The sequence below is a fragment of the Dama dama genome, chromosome 25, assembly GCF_033118175.1.
Source record: "Dama dama isolate Ldn47 chromosome 25, ASM3311817v1, whole genome shotgun sequence".
NCBI classification, from domain to species: domain Eukaryota; kingdom Metazoa; phylum Chordata; class Mammalia; order Artiodactyla; family Cervidae; genus Dama; species Dama dama.
The window spans coordinates 69,478,207-69,494,491 of record NC_083705.1 but is presented as its reverse complement, the minus strand read 5'-3'; the positions used below and the strand labels follow the sequence as shown (position 1 = coordinate 69,494,491).

The 16,285-nt window shown below is 42.7% G+C and overlaps 1 protein-coding gene across 2 annotated transcripts in view; it reads right to left on the bottom strand.

Annotated features, from left to right (window-relative positions):
* SEMA5A (semaphorin 5A) overlaps positions 1-16,285 on the bottom strand; it is a 539,339-nt gene that overhangs the window by 100,100 nt on the left and 422,954 nt on the right. For both annotated transcript variants that reach the window (XM_061129337.1, XM_061129336.1), the window contains one exon: positions 15,374-15,581. In XM_061129337.1, coding sequence (XP_060985320.1) covers positions 15,374-15,581 — 208 coding nt within the window. The remainder of the gene's footprint in view (positions 1-15,373; positions 15,582-16,285) is intronic.

The following is a 16,285-nucleotide window of genomic DNA, read 5'->3' as shown; positions in this document are numbered from 1 at the left end:
CAGCGAGAGAGAGAATAATTTATCTGTTCATGAATGATAGTGCCTTAATTTCTAAGACAATCTCGGGTGCCTTATTCTTAACCATTAAGTCACTATATACTTCAGAATCTGCTTTTACTTTGAGCTGCATTAAAAGCATTATACTATTAAAAATAAGATGGAGACATTCCAATTAGACAGTAACCTTCCTGAAGAAGGGCTTCCTGAAGAAGTGGCTCAGATGGTAAAGAAACTGCCTGCAATGCAGGAGACACAGGTTCCATCCCTGGCTTGGGAAGATCCCCTGGAGAAGGAAATGGCACCCACTCCAGTATTCTTGCCTAGAGAATCCCATGGACAGAGGAGCCTAGTGGCTTATAATCTATAGGGTCCTAAAGAGGGGAAGACAACTGAGCAACTAACACTTTCACTTCCTGAAAAATGCATCCTAAGACATCCACAAACCCCTCAACTGGTAAATCTAACTGGAACATATTTCCAACCCCCCCACCGCAGTTTCCCCTTCTATAAAACTGGAATGATAATGCTCACCTCACTGGGCTGTTCTGAAGATTAAATTACATCATGTAGTTAAGAAAAAAAAAAAGCAACCAAACAGAACAAAGTGTTTTGAGATGGGATGTACATAGCTGTTCTACTTAATGCATGCATATTTCCTCAGTCATGTCCAGCTCTTTGCAACCCCAGGGACCATAGTGCCCAGCAGGCTCCTCTGTCCATAGCATTTTCCAGGCAAGAATAGCAGAGTGGTTGCCATTGCCTATTCCAGGAGATCATCCTGACCCAGGGATCGAAATTGTGTCTCTTGTGTCTCCTGCATTGGCAGGAGGATTCTTTCCACCGGAGCCACCTGGGAAGCCCTTTATCCTTAACTTCTAAACATAATTACAAATTAATACATGCGGTTGATTTTTGAGTGTCTGAAAACACTGTATTCCAAAAATACTAACTCTATGAATACCTTGGGGTCTTTATTTAATAAGGGGATGTATCACACCAGGATGTGTTCCTTTAGGTATTTCAGCTACACGTTTGGGTCGATCTATAATGATTTTTTAACTACTTGCATATGCGTGCACAGTGCCGTGGTTTGAAGGCACAAGAACCAGGAATGAACTTGCAGCCCAGTGAGGCAGGAAGACCATGGTCATGATCGTTGCTCGACGACAACAGAGTTGATGACTGTTAAGTAAGAAGCCCAGACAACTGGTGCTACAGAAGTCAAAGGAGAGAGCCGTGGCCCAGACAAGTTCCAGGAAGTTGGCCTTTGAATGAAGCTGGGCATTAGTTGAGTAAGAAGAACATCCCTGGTCACTGTGGCTCTGGGAAGGACAACACGGAGACACCTGCCCATGGCATGATCAGAGAGGTAAGCCAAGCAGCTTGGCTGGGCTGAAGTTTCCTCAAGATTCCAGAGAAGTGTAGCAATGCAAAAAAAAAAAAAAAATGGTGCTTTGCTTAAGCATGGGGAATTTGTCTGTGGTGTATAGGATGTATATGACATCTACTAGAAGATTAATTCATAATTCCCAAGAAGAAGTGAGATACAAGTACATTTGAAACAGCATTTTTTAAAGTTAGGACACATGCCAAGTAAACAAAAGACATAATTACCAATAAAAATATGTGTCCACACTCATGATGCATAGCATTTTAAAGGCACTTAATAATCATTCATGTTACAGGCTATGATTTGTAGAGAAAGTTAATGAACTAGAATTTCAATTAGTCACTAGCATTCAATATATTAAAAACTATTCATTATTGGCTTATCGTTAAATTACATTGATTAAATAAAATGAGGATTTTTCACATTTCAATTTGCTTTTATCATCAAGTTCAAATAACTGATTTGCACTGCTGGTAATATTAAGCAAATGGTTTTTAGTTAAAGTCTTAGTAGGGAGATAGAACACTCAGGTTTTCCTGAAAAAAATCTGTTTTAAAACTGAACTAAATTGATATAAATTTTGCAGTGAGGCATTATGGGAAAATTGATAGTTTAAACAAATAGTGAAAAAAGTGATGGTGTTTGAAATAAGCAAAACAAAAATGCTTCCTGGAAATTGAGCATTTGCGATCAATTTTGGTTTCTGATGTGATAGAGAGTCCCGCTTTTCCCACAGAGATTACTGAGCTGTTTATCTTGGCCTCTGGGTGGACCTCCGTCATTGGGGACTTTTCTCTTGTCTAAACACAAAGATTTTCCGGAAAGGCCATTCTGCCCTTTGAAAGTGAAGCTCTCCAGGGAAGGCAGGCTGTCCAGTTTGGTACTTAGGGACAAAGGGGGTCCAGAGGGCAAACATGAGTCCTTCCCAGCTCAGGGCTGTTGAAGGAATTCCCGAGTGACTGGAAAATGCTGCACCCTGCCCCAGGAGAAAACGAAGAGCATCACTGGAGTCTTCATTCAGGGAAAAGTCTACACTTCGGTATCCGCTCTTCTCTACTTTGTACAAGAGAGGTAACTACAGGTTCCAGTCCTCTCTCCTCCCTGGTCAATCAAGGAAAACAATGAAGACACAATTACTTCTTGTCCCCCTCATGTTTAATCAAGAGAAACCCTTCTGCGCATGAGGGTTTAGTGGGCAGAGTCAGAGGACACAGGAGAGGTCAAAGGGTCAACAGTCACACCTGAAGAATGGACAAGGTGTCAAGTAACACATTTTAATTTTTACACAAAACCCTATAGGAAAGTAAGTCCAGAGGGAGGGGAAAATATTATGATGTTGTCTTCTTACAATTCACTCAACAGTTTGCCCATGACTGAATGAGGCTTGAGCCACGGTGTTAGCATAGTCCATCCCAGGAAGGACATCCACCCATCTCAGCAGAACAGGGGAGGCAAGTGTGGTGCCCGCTTTGCCTCTGGACTCTCTGTTGCCCTCCCCAGCCACTGGGAAGGGCCTGGTGAAAGCGGCAAGGATAAGCGCTTGGACTTCCTCACACCTGGCACTGATCAGCCTCCACCGGGGTCTGAACCTCAGCCCCTCTTGTAAGGACAGGGACCCACTCACGTGAGACAGGGGATTGCTGAATTTGTACTGACAGATGCACCTGCCTGTTGGCTGGGACCACGCTGACATCACTCACCTACACACAGAGTGTGGTCATGGTAGGAAATCTCCTTGCCCAAACAGACTGGAGCTAGGTAAATAACTCAATGCAAGGAGCAGAATCGAGCCTGATGGGTCCCCTACATCTCAGACAATGGGAAGCTGTTTAAAGGTGGAAGAACAAATTCTTGATGGGTCTGTGTGCCCTCTGGTCCAGAGGCAAGTGAAGCATATCTGGACAAAGAAGGCAAAGCATGTGTGTAACAGCAGCCCTGACTCTGGAGGACCTATGTGAGCTGAATATAATTCTTAGGCAGGAAAGGAGAGGAGCATCTCATAGTGAATCTTTTTATTTGTCAGACCCATTATACGGTCTCCATCTTTTCGTTTGCCTGGTGGCTCAGATGGTAAGGAATCTGCCTGCAATGCAAGAGACCTGAGTTTGATCCCTGGATTGGGAAGATTCCCTGCAGAGGGGAAGAGCAACCCACTCCTGTAGTCTTGCCTGGAGAATTGGACATGGACAGAGGCGGCTGGTGGGCTACAGTCCACAGGGTCGCAAGAGTCAGACATGACTCTGACTAACAACACAGTGAGTCACTTGCTTACAACCACACACCAAGCCAAAGATCCACCTGAATCCAGAGCTCATGATCTTTCCATATGCGAGCTGTTTTGTGTTGCCAGAGGGATGATAATTTCTTTAAGAATCACTAATTCATTGGACCAGGCTGCAAATACAATCTTAGGGGGACTCAGGGAATAAAAGCCAAGGTGTTTCTGCTAAGAATAACTCAGATGCAAAAATCTGGTGCTGCACATTAGCTACCTGCAGCCCAAACTTCCCCAAAGAGTTCACTGTTGTTGTTCAGTCACCCGGTCATTCCGACTCTTTGTGACCCCATAGACTGCAGCATGCCAGGCCTCCCTGCCCCTTACCCTCTCCCGAAGTTTGCCCAAGATCATGCCCATTGCATCAGTGATGCCATCCCGTCTTCTCATCCTCTGTCGTCTCCTTCTCCTTCTGCCCTCAATCTTTCCCAGCAACAGGGACTTTTCCAATGAGTCAGCTCTTCACACCAGATGACCAAAATACTGGAGCTTCAGCTTCAGCATCAGTCCTTCCAATGAATATTCAGGGTTTATTTCCCTTAAGATTGACTGGTTTGATCTTCCTGCTGTCCAAGGGACTTTCAGGAGTCTTCTCCAGCACCCCCGTTTGAAGGAGTGGTGGAATAGAGTTCATTACATAGTTTTCAATCTGGAAGTTCAAAAACAGGAGGCCAGTAGAGTGGACATTAAATAATGAAACCTTGCAGTGTGAATCCTTTAGTTGTGCCTCTCAACACAAATGAGGTACAAAAGGTTGGTAATTACACTGATTTTAAAACTCTGTCCCAGATGACTATTTGGAACTCAGAATGCCATTTAGAAGACAGTAACATGCTTGCTTAGGAAACCAACCAGAGGGTGAAACCCAAAAGCTATTGGGTGACTAAGGGAAGCTAAGAACCTATACTAGTTGATTCGACCTGTGGAAAATTCTTTGCACAGTTTCTTGTTCTTAGAAACTTATTCTCTGTTGTAATAACAATGTGGTTACACTAGAAGAGAAGGAAAAAAGTGTACTGATAATTTTAAGGTTGTGGGGGCAGCCCACAGCATCTCTACAAGATGACACTCATATGTTTTCTTTGCTTTCATTTTCTACCTGGATCAAATATATGTCTACATCATTGTCAAAGGTGGATTTACCATGATCCTAATGTAGCCTGAACTTCCTCACTTCATGAGACCTTCTAAGATTCTGTGATTAACTCGAGAATATTATTTTGTTAGTATTTGATTTTCTTATCCTTAGAACAGAGAATTCCTTTTAGAATAGAGAATTCCTCCCAAATTGTAAGTGTCCTACTTCACATAATCCACACTTTCCCTGAATATTACTGAAGAGTAATATGACATATTTCTTAATTTACTTGTCTACTTCATGCACGTTCATGTTCTATGCATCACATTTTGTCTGTTCTTTATCCACCCTGCCCAGGACTTGGATGTGTGACTTAATGACTCTGCTGGAAGACACTGTGTTCCAGTTCAAGACCTCCTCCAACCCACTCTTACAGGGTTGTAATCAGCGTATTGGCATGTATTTTACAGTTGTAAATATCATGTGGGCATGTATACTTTTCCTTCTATTTTCTAAACAGTGTTAATGACGGCAAACACATAATGTCAGGTTATTTTTTTTTCAGTTAAGATCGTATCATATATATGTCTTCATTGTCATCATTTAATGATTTAAGAATAATCCACTGAGGGAATGCTCCATTGAGTCAGTATACTATAACTTGGTAATTAATCCCCTTACTATTGGAAATTTAAATTAGAGCACTGGTTGTGATTCAGACATAGCTTAAACATAGCTTAAAAAATAACAGCAGGCTTGGAGATTAGGTCCTAGTGGAGTCTAGGATCAGACTTCAATGATAAATCAATTTTGGGATAAAGTCTAAAGTAACTCCAAGGCCCTCTGGCTTGAATCCACAAGAGATATTTGGGAGATCTTATTTATGTCAGAATTTCTCACTGGAGTCTAAGCCCAGGAAGACAGGGTAGGGATGTGTCATCCGTCATCATACACTCAGAACCTGGCTTGCTGCTTGGTACGCCCGAGGTTCAATAAATATACTACGAGTGAATTAACTAAGGAAAGCCCACAGTCTTCAGAGGCTACACCAAAGTCAGTGCAAACAAAAGCTCAAGACACTGAGATTTAGAAGACTCTTGAGAGTCCCTTGGATAGGAGGGAGATCAAACCAGTCCATCCTAAAGGAAATCAGTCCTGAATATTTATTGGAAGGACTGATGCTGAAGCTGAAGCTCCAATCCTTTAGCCACCTGATGCAAAGAGCTGATTCATTGGAAAATACCCTGATGTTGGGAAAGATGGAAGGCAGGAGGAGAAGGGGACGACAGAGGACGAGGTGGTTGAATGGCATCACCGACTCGATGGACATGAGCTTGAGCAAACTCCAGGAGACAGTGAAGGACAGGGAAGCCTGGCGTGCTGCAGTCCACGGGGTCACAAAGAGTCGGACATGACTTAGCAACTGAACAACAGCAAATTCGTTTTGAACGGAGAATATTTACTTTGTAAAATAGGTACATGTCTAAACATCCTTTTGATGTTTATATGATTCATAACTGAGTGGTTAAGGTTGTCTTGCTGGGGGACTTTTTGGGGATTCTGCAATTTCTCTCTATGCACTGTGTTTGCCTCATCAGGCAAATGTTTTTTTTTTTTTTTTTTAGAGAATATTTCATTAATAAAGGTGCCAATTATTAACTCTACCTTTTAAAACTTTGTTCTTTCAAATAATACACATCCTACAGTAACCTAATTTTGATATTAATTGTCTTCGTGAGGTATTAATTTTTTTTAATTACAGGCTAACTAGAATTTGAATTCTAGTTATTTGAATGGAGTAACTAGACATCCATTCAAAAAGGGAGTTAAAGTTTTTTTTCTTAATGGTTTCCTCTTTCCCTCCAGTTGTATAAGCAAAATTTAAAAGAGATGTCTCTTATGTTATATATAGGCTGTGGTTCTTCCAGTTCTCAGCTTTTCTTCTCTCTCCAAATATTTTTTTATAACAAAGCAAAAATAAAACAAATATCTAAGGACTAGGGGCTTCCAATCCTTTGGGTGATGTTTTATATCACTACTACACTTTTCTGTGGGCTTTCCAGGTGATGCTAGTGGTAAAGAACCTGTCTGGAAATGCAGGAGATGGAAGACGTGGATTTGATCCCATGGGTCAGGATAATCCCATGGATAGCGAGTCCATAGGGTGGCACAGAGTCAGACACGACTGAAGCAACTTATCACTCATGCATGCATACTTTTCTTTAAAGAGAGCTTTACAGTTTCTCAAGAATTGAGGTGTTTTTGTTTGTTTGTTTTTTAGGTCATGAAGAAAAAATAGTAGAAAGCAGAGAGGCAGAGTATCCATTTGTTAATTTGATAAGTATTTACCAAGCCTGTCTCTGGCCAGGCACATGCTGAAGGCTACAGGGAGCCTAGAAAGACAACACCCAGCCTTTGTATTTCACGTTCTCAAGGGCAGAAGGAAGCCTGCCCTGGCAGCCCACACTCAGAATTCTAGTTTCTGTTCTGTGACTGATGACTCTTTGTATAATCTCTCTCTGATTCTGATCCAATTCCTCATCTGTGAAATGTTGACTCTACAACCTAATAGGTTTATCTTAGCTCATAATTGTGGTGGGTGTCAAGTAAAAAATAAAAACTTGATGAGTATCTGAAGAGTAGAAAACTATTAATTTAACTGGGTTTAGAGTTAAATTATGTAATTTAATACTTGATGTAATTTAACACCCAATTTTAAATGTTAGTGTATATAATGATGCAAAGCATGTTTGTTCATTCAGTAGGCATATATGACAATAATCTAATTCAGGAATCAGCAAGTGACAGCCCGTGGTCCTAATCCAGCCTGCTCCCTGAAGTTTCAGTGAAACACAGGGCAGGCAGCTTCTTGGCCCCGGTATCCTGGTGATTGTCATGTCTCCATGTAGGGCAAAGCTTATCCAAAGCTGACCTAAGCTTTGGTGGAGGGGACCCTTCTGATCATGCACATGGGAGGGTTATGAGCACCTGCTAGAAAGCTGCTTTCCTTCCACCCTCCTTCCAGGGAGGGTTTCATGAGAGTTTCTCATTGCCTCCTGAATTCTAACAAGGTATAAGGCTTTCTGCCCCCTACTCTCGCCCCTACTAGCGTACAGCTGGAGGCATAGAACTGTAGCACATAATCAGCTCCTCAGCCACGTGGGCCCCGAGTTCGTCTGTGGGTTGTCATCTGTGAGATAAGGAGCCTAGGTTGTTTTGTTGTGGTGTCATCTGTGGGATAAGGGACCTGGATTGTTGTTGCCCAGCTGCTCAGTTGCTAAGTTGTGTCCGGCTCCTTGACTCCATGAACTATAGCCCACCAGGCTCCTCTGTCCATGGAATTTCCCAGGCAAGAATACTGGAGTGGGTTGCCATTTCCTTCTTCACGGAATCTTCCTGACCCAGGGATTGAACTCATGTCTCTATGTCTCTTGCACTGGCAGGTGGCTTTTTTTTTTTACCTGCTGAGACACCAGGGAAGCCCAAGGAACTTGGGTAGCTGATACATTTTCTGTTCTCACTTTCATTGTCTATGTAAGTAATGAACTGTCTGACTCTAAAAGTAAACTGTTTCTCTTCCTGATGAATCTGTATGCCTTGCTGACAAACAACCACACCCACTCATTATGGTCTGAGGCTGCTTCCATGCTGCAAGGGTGGAATAGAGAAGTTGCAAGAGACCTTACAGCCTGGGAAGCCTGAAGCATCTTCTGTCTGGTTCTTTACAGAGGACATTTGCAAACCCACTGATCTGATGAATGCACAATCCTTAAAATGACTTTAAAGTCTAAATCAAAAGCCCTACCACCCCACTTCCCCAGGCTTTCCTTTCCTTAGACCTTGGGAGTTTCAATCAGTTGAATTAACTGGAAGGTCACATAATTTCCTTGGAGGTGGGAGGCAGGGATAACAGCTTGATTCCTGGATGTGATGGTTATAATCTGAGTCCTGTGGTCATTCCTTTCTTCCTAAAGCAGGAAGATAAGAACTCTATTAATCCTTGGCCAGTGTTTACTTTTCCAAGTGGCTGGTTATGACTTTACATTGGTATTTATATCAGCAGGAATTAAGTTAATGGCTATTCTTGGCTGTTTCATCCTGTGCATCCGTATGAAGACCTTGTACAACTTTCCTGCTGGGAGCTCCTGACTGTGCACCAGTCTCATGTAAGGATGACATCAGCTTACCTACATTCCATTTCACAGGCTGTGCATATGCACTAAGCTGCTTCAGTCCTGTCTGACTCTTTGAGACCCTATGGGCCATAGCTCACCAGGCTCCTCTGTTCATGGCATTCTTGAGGCAAGAACACTGGAGTGGGTTGCCGTGCCCTCCTCTAGGGGGTCTTCCTGACTCACAGGTTGAACCCTCATCTCTTAAGTTTCCTGCATTGGCAGGCAGGCTGTTTACCACTAGCACCACTGGGGAAGCCCTTCACAGGCTGTACCCCAATCCAGCTCTTCCTAAACACCCATGTTCCTTAGAATTCAGCAAATACTAATTCATCTCATGAAACTAACACATGTGTGTGGTAAATAAGTCTTGGAGTACAAAGGGCACACAGGAAAAGTAAGCTTTCTCTCCTAGTCTACATCCTCAGAAGTCACCACCCATTCTGATCAGCTGCTTTATTATTTGCATCATTTTTCCATGCTATTTCTTAAATGGGTTGTGCAAAAAAAAAAAGACTAAAATTAAAACAAGATCTTTCTGCTCATTTTTTTGAGGTCAAACTCGACCGAAATATATTTTTAAGATATTGTTCTTTCAAAATAGCTTTTCGAGGAAAACAGCTATGGGAAGTTAAAAACACCATGCTGTTGGCCCCAAGTTACAATGTGTGCACAGCATGGATGGCACTGGCGTGCACATCTTTTTGGCCTCCCCTGGGTTCAGGGTCACCTCTAGAACAGCTGGAGGATAAAGACTCATTTTATAGTAGCCCAGAAGTATAAAACCTCCTTTTGGTCTCCTTAACCCAGCCTGGTGGCAGTCATAATAAAGAAAGAACTAATGGGAGGAAGCTGGGGGTACTTGTCAATAGACTGAGCTCAGCCTGTCCTGGTACTAATTCTAGTTCTCAGCAACTCCATGGAAAATGCCATTAAATGCTTCATCCCTGCTGAAATCGGATGACTGAGCATGACATATTCTTTGTACCAGGGGGAGCGGAGAGAACCAAAAATAAAGTCTGGGCCTTGGGGACAAGAGAGTTCAGCTCTGAACCTGGGTTTCAAATGCAAGAGCTATGTGACCTTGGGCAGAACACCAGAAATCACAGCTACCATTTCTTCATCTGAAAATTGGAGATGTTGTTTGACTTTACTGTCAGGGTGCTATGATTAAGGAAAGTAGGGATAAGATCCAGCATAGTGGCAGACATAGAAGAATCTTGGAAAATTGTATCAGGTGTTATCATTTCTAAGCATTGTATCAGATATCAAACTGCCTTGTCTCTGAAAAACAGATATTAACAAAATGAACAATGTATGATTCTGAAGGAGGTAAGTAATTTAGTTAAGCTCAATTTCTGTTCTTAAACACTTCAAAATTTATTCATAAAATTGATTTTCTGATAACAAAATTACTTACATTCTATTATAAAAAGCATAATTAATATTGTTAGTGTATAGAAAAATGCAACATATTTCTGTTTATTAAGTTTGTATCCTGCAACAAAAGATCAGAAAGACAAAGAAACGATCCCACTTACCTTAACATCAAAAAGGATAAAAGACCTAGCCTAGGAATAAAACTACCAAAGGAGACAAAAACCTGTACTGCAAAAGCCATAAGACAAGATGAAAGAAATGGAACATGATACAAACAGATGGAAAGATATACCATATTCTTAGATTGGAAGAGTCAATATTGTCAAAATGAGTATACTACCAAAGGCAATCTACAGAGTCAATGTGTGCTAAGTCACTGCAGTCTTGTATGTCTCTTTGCACCCCTAGAGACTGTAGCTTCCCAGGATCCTCTGTCCATGGGATTCTCCTGGCAAGGATACTGGAGAGGGTTGCCATGTCCTCCTCCAGGGGATCTTCTTGACCCAGGGACTGAGACCCATGTCTCCTGTGTCCTGCATTGGCAGGCTGGTTCTCCACCACTAGTGCCACCTGGGAAGCTGCTGCTGCTAAGCTGCTTCAGTCATGTCTGACTCTGTGCTACCCCATGGACTGCAGCCTACCAGGCTCCTCCATCCATGGGATTTTCCAGGCAAGAGTACTGGAGTGGGTTGCCATTGCCTTCACCTGGGAAGCAATCCCTATCAAATTACCAATGGCATTTGTTATAGAACTAGAACAAACTATTTAAAAATCTGTACAGAGACAAATAATCAAAGCAATATTGAGGAAGAGAAACAGAGCTGCAGGAATCAGGCTCCCTGACATCAGGCTATAATACAAAGTTAGGTCATCAAAAGAGTATGGCACTGGTGCAAACAATGTTTAAATATAGATCAGTGGAACAAGTCAGAAAGCCCAGAAATGAGCCCACACACCTGTGGACAATTAATCTATAACAAAGGAGGCAAGACTATACAATGGAGAAAAGACAGTCTCTTCAATAAGCGGTGCTGGGAAAACTGGACAGCTACATGTAAAAGAACGAAATTAGAACATCCTCTAACACAGGAGTCCCCAACCTCCAGGATCTAATACCTGATGATCTGAGGTATAGTTGTTGTAATAATAATAGAAATAAAGTGCAAAATAAATGTAATGTGCTTGAATTATCCTGAAATCATCTGCATTCTCATCTGTGGAAAAATTGTCTCCCACCAAACCGGTTTCTGGTGCCAAAAAAGTTGGGGACACCTGTTCTAATGCTATACACAAGTATGAACTCAAAATAGATGAAAGACCCAAATGTAAAACTAAACTATAAAACCCTTAGAGTTTTGGCACTATTTTTTTTTTTTTGATCCATCTCCTAGAAAAATGGAAATAAAAAAGAAAAATAAACAAATAGGACCTAATTAAACTCAAAACCTTTTGCACAGCCAAGGAAACCACAAACAAAATGAAAGGACAATCGTCAGAATGGGAGAGAATGTTTGGCAAACAAAGTAACCCACAGAGGAATAATCTCCACAATTTACAAACAGCTCATGAAACTCAATATAAAGAAAACACAAACAACCCAATCAAAAAATGGGCAAAAGACCTAAATATATATTTACCCAAAGAAGACATACAGATGGCCAAAAGGCACATGAAAAATGCTCAACACTGCTAACTATTAGAGAAATAAAAATAAAAACTAAAATATCACCTCACACTAGTCAGACAGATCATCATCAAAAAGTCTATAAACAATAAACGCTGGAGAGGGTGTGGAGAAAAGGGAATTCTCCTATACTGCTTGTGGGAATGTAAATTGTTACAGCCACTGTGGAAAACAGTATGGAGCTTCCTTAAAACTAAAAATAGAGCTCCATATGATCCAGCAATACCAGTCCTGGGCATATTTCCAGAGAAAATCATGGCTCAAAAATATGCATGCATCCCAATGTTCACTGCAGTGCTGTTTACAACAGCCATGTCAGAGAAGCAATCTAAATGTCCATTGACAGAAAAATAGACAAGGAACATGTGGAACATACATACAGTGGGATATTCCTCAACCATTAAAACAAATGAAACTGTGGCTCAGATGGTAAAGAATCTGCCTGCAATGCAGGCGACCTGGGTTTGATCTCCTAGGAAGATCCTCTGGAGAAGGAAATGGCTATCCACTCCAGTATACTTGCCAGGAGAATCCCATGGACAGAGGAGCCTCGTGGGCTACAGTTCATGGGGTCACAGAGGATTCGACATGACTGCACGACTTTTACTTTCACATTAACACAAATGAAATGACATTTGCAACAAGATGGATGAAGAGATTACCATACTAAGTGAAATGTCAGACAGAGAAAGACAAATGTCATTATAATATTGCTTATATTGTGGAATTCAAAAAATTATACAAATGAACTTATTTACAAAACAGAAACAGACTTACAGACTTAGAAAGCAAACTTATGGCTACCAAAGGGGAAGGTGGTTGAGGGGATAAATCGGGAGTTTGGGATTGACGTATACACACTATTATCTTTAAAATAGGTAACCAACAAGGACAAACTATATAGCACAGGGAGCTCTGCTCAATATTCTGTAATAACCTAAAGAGGAAAAAACTTGAAAAAAAAAATACATGCATAGCTGAATTGCTTTGTTGTACACCTGAAGCTAACATAATGTTGTCAAAAAATTATAGTCCAACATAAAATAAAAATTGAAAAAAGAAAAAATAAAAGGGAGGGGACATAGGTATAACTATGACTAATTCATCTGATGTTTGGCCATAACCAACACAAGATTGCAAAGCAATTATCCTTCAATTAAAAATTAATACATTTATTTAAAAATTATATATTTAACAACTATTAACAGTGTGCTTCTTTAGGCATATTTCTTGAAAATTAAAATTGCTTTTGTCTAGAAAAAAACACAGTTTCTCCATAAATTATAAAAATCTGGTCATGTAGATATCAGTTTCTTTTTGTTTCTTTCTTTTCTCCAGCGAATGTTAAGAGAGGTTTTCTTGTCTTTCTACGAGAGGAAGATGACAGAAAAACATTGGAAGAAATTCAGAGAAACTCTTGGGTTGAAATCTTTAGATTCTCTGTCCTCAAATGGAGCATTTAAGGGTCAAACACAAACTAACCCAGTCTGGGTGAGCACACAGAGGATCACAGTCTATCAGTTTACAATAAATATCATCTCTCACTGCTTTTCCCTGAGCAAGTGTACAAGAAAACAGCAGGCAGATTCAGCTCTGGGTAGAACTGTAAAATCCTGTCCTCCCAGAAGCCTGATACAGACAGACAAGGGGCTTATTCTCCTGAAAGGAACAGGGGAGACTGTCAGCTCCTCCTGGGCAGCTGTGCCTGGAGGCCACTGGTGCCTGTGGATTCATGACTGAGCTGCAAGTGTGGTTGCCTGGGAGATGAGAGGCGGGCAGATGATGCCTGCCTTGTTTGACCTGATTAAGGATCTAGTTGTGTAAGTTGCAGCTACAAGTTGCTGAGCTAGCAGAGTGCCTGGAAAAGGGAAATTGCCTCCTGCTCTGCCTGCAATGCAGGAGACCTGGGTTTGATCCCTGGGTTGGGAAGATCCCCTGCAGAAGGAAATGGCAACTCACTCCGGTATTCTTGCCTGAAGAATTCTATGGACAGAGGAGCCTGGAGGGCTACAGTCTGTTGGTCACGAAGAGTCAGACACAACTGAGCAGCTAAAACCTTTTGCAAGACACTAACATCCATCCTGGCACCAGAAACACCTGTGTATGGCTCAGGTCTGACTTCTTGTGTGATGTCCTATGTCACATCCCCAGAGCTTGCTGGCCTGGAACTGGAAGACTGGTGACCTTTCGGCTTCATTGAACTTGTGACGCTCCCACTGAGAAGACCCCAGCCTTCCCTGTCAACCACTGAGCCATCAAGACCTGGGCCAGAATAATTTCTGCCCTGGGCTAGTGCTGCAGGAAACATAGAGCAGAACAAACTACAAGCAGGCATTGGTTACATTTAGGGAAAAGCAGTTACATACAACATAGTCCTTAATCAACATCACTATTTGTTATCAGCAATCACAAGAGCATTGTTATTAGTTGGGAGGGCCCTAATGTTATTTGTTTCTCAAAACTTTGATACCAAAAGAGGAATTTTATTATATACTGTGCTGTCTAAAACCATCTAGAAAGGAATACGGTAATGATTTTTATTAAATACAAGAACCTTCTTCTACGTAAGAATACCTACTTTGCAGAGTGCCTTAAATCTTGCATAAAACATATTATTCCATTAGGTTAGTATGATTAGTATGTGTTAGATAAGAAAGTGGGGCTTGCTAGGTGGCTCAGTGATAAATAATCCACCTGAGCCATGGGAGATGTGGGTTTTGATCCCTGGGTTGGGAAGATCCCTTGTAGGAGGGAATGGCAACCCATTCCAAGTGTTCTTGCTGGAATAATCCCATGGACAGAGGAACCTGGTGGGCTACAGTCCATGGGGTCGCAAAGAGTCGGAGACAAGGGGGCAAATGAACATACAATACACACAGATAAGAAAGAGAGCTTTAAAATACTTTAGTGACCAGGTCAATATATACATATAATTTGTGCCAGATTAATCCAGGAACACCAAATATCAGCATTATCACTCAATGCTGAGTGCGTGCTCAGTCACTTCAGTCGTGTCTGACTCTGTGACCCTTTGGACTGCAGCCCTCCAGGCTCCTCTGTTCATGGGATTCTCCAGGCAAGGATATTGGAGTGGGTTGACATGTCCTTCTCCAAACTCACTGAACAATTCACTTCAATCCTGACATACAGCTTACAGATGTCATAAGCGGTTCTTCCTCCAGGGAGGCTGATGTATTATTGTCGTCATAGCAAGCTGGTGTGTATCAGAAGTCTCTGCATCCAGGGATGCAGGACTCACAAGGATGCTCTGGTCCCCATCCCTCTCAGACACAGGAAATCTGAACGTCCTTGGGGCTCCTGGGCTTTCTCCCTGGGTTGGGTGTCTACAAAGAGCGCCAGCATGTGGGATGGTCCCTCCTTGGGACTGCCCTACCTGCGTGAGCGGTAGAACTGGCACCTCTTCAGCGGGATCTTGGCCACGTGCTCCCGCAGGCCCACAAACAGGACGCTCTGGCTGTGGAGGATCCGCAGGCTCCTGACAGGCTCGGGCCGCCTCTCGGCGAAGAGTTCCATCTCTTCCAGCACACATCCACCTGAGGTCTGGGTCAGGGGCGCCCGCACCTTCTTAATGGTGCCGTAATCTGCGAAGGCAACAGGGAATGTAGAAAAGTAAGGTCCGCGGTCTCACCGTCACTCACCAGCTAAACCACCAGGCTTCTCCAGGCGGGCTGCACATGGGGCCATCTGAGGAGCTTGGACAAATGCCGGAGACCCACCCTGGACGTGTTTGGTCAGCCATGCTGGATGTGGGGCCAGGCACCAGTATTTTGACAGCTCTCAGCACAGCCGACATAGAACTGGGATGAGGGCCACTCGGCTACCAGCTGCCTGGTCCCCACACAGGTCCGGAGACCCAGAGCACAGAAGAGCTTGAAAGAAAAAAAGAAAGTGAAGTCGCTCAGTCGTGTCGGACTCTGCGATCCAGTGAACTATAGCCCACCAGGCTCCTCCATCCATGGGATTTTCCAGGCAAGAGTACTGGAGTGGGTTGTCATTCCCTTCTCCAGGGGATATTCCAAACCCAGGGATTGAACCTGGGTCTCCTGCATTGTAGACAGATGCTTTACCATCTGAGCCACCAGGAAAGCCCACAGCGGAGCTTACCATGGTCCAAAGCAGCCGGCTTTGCACCATCCCATGGACAACATCAGGTGAGAGGGGCTGGATTCTCGGTGTCAGACAGAGGAGCTGACCCTGCTGCCCAACACAGCAGACCCCACCTGACAGACGGCCGCAGATATGTAGGCGGCAAAGGAGGCTCCTGCATCCTTCCTGCCCGGAAAGT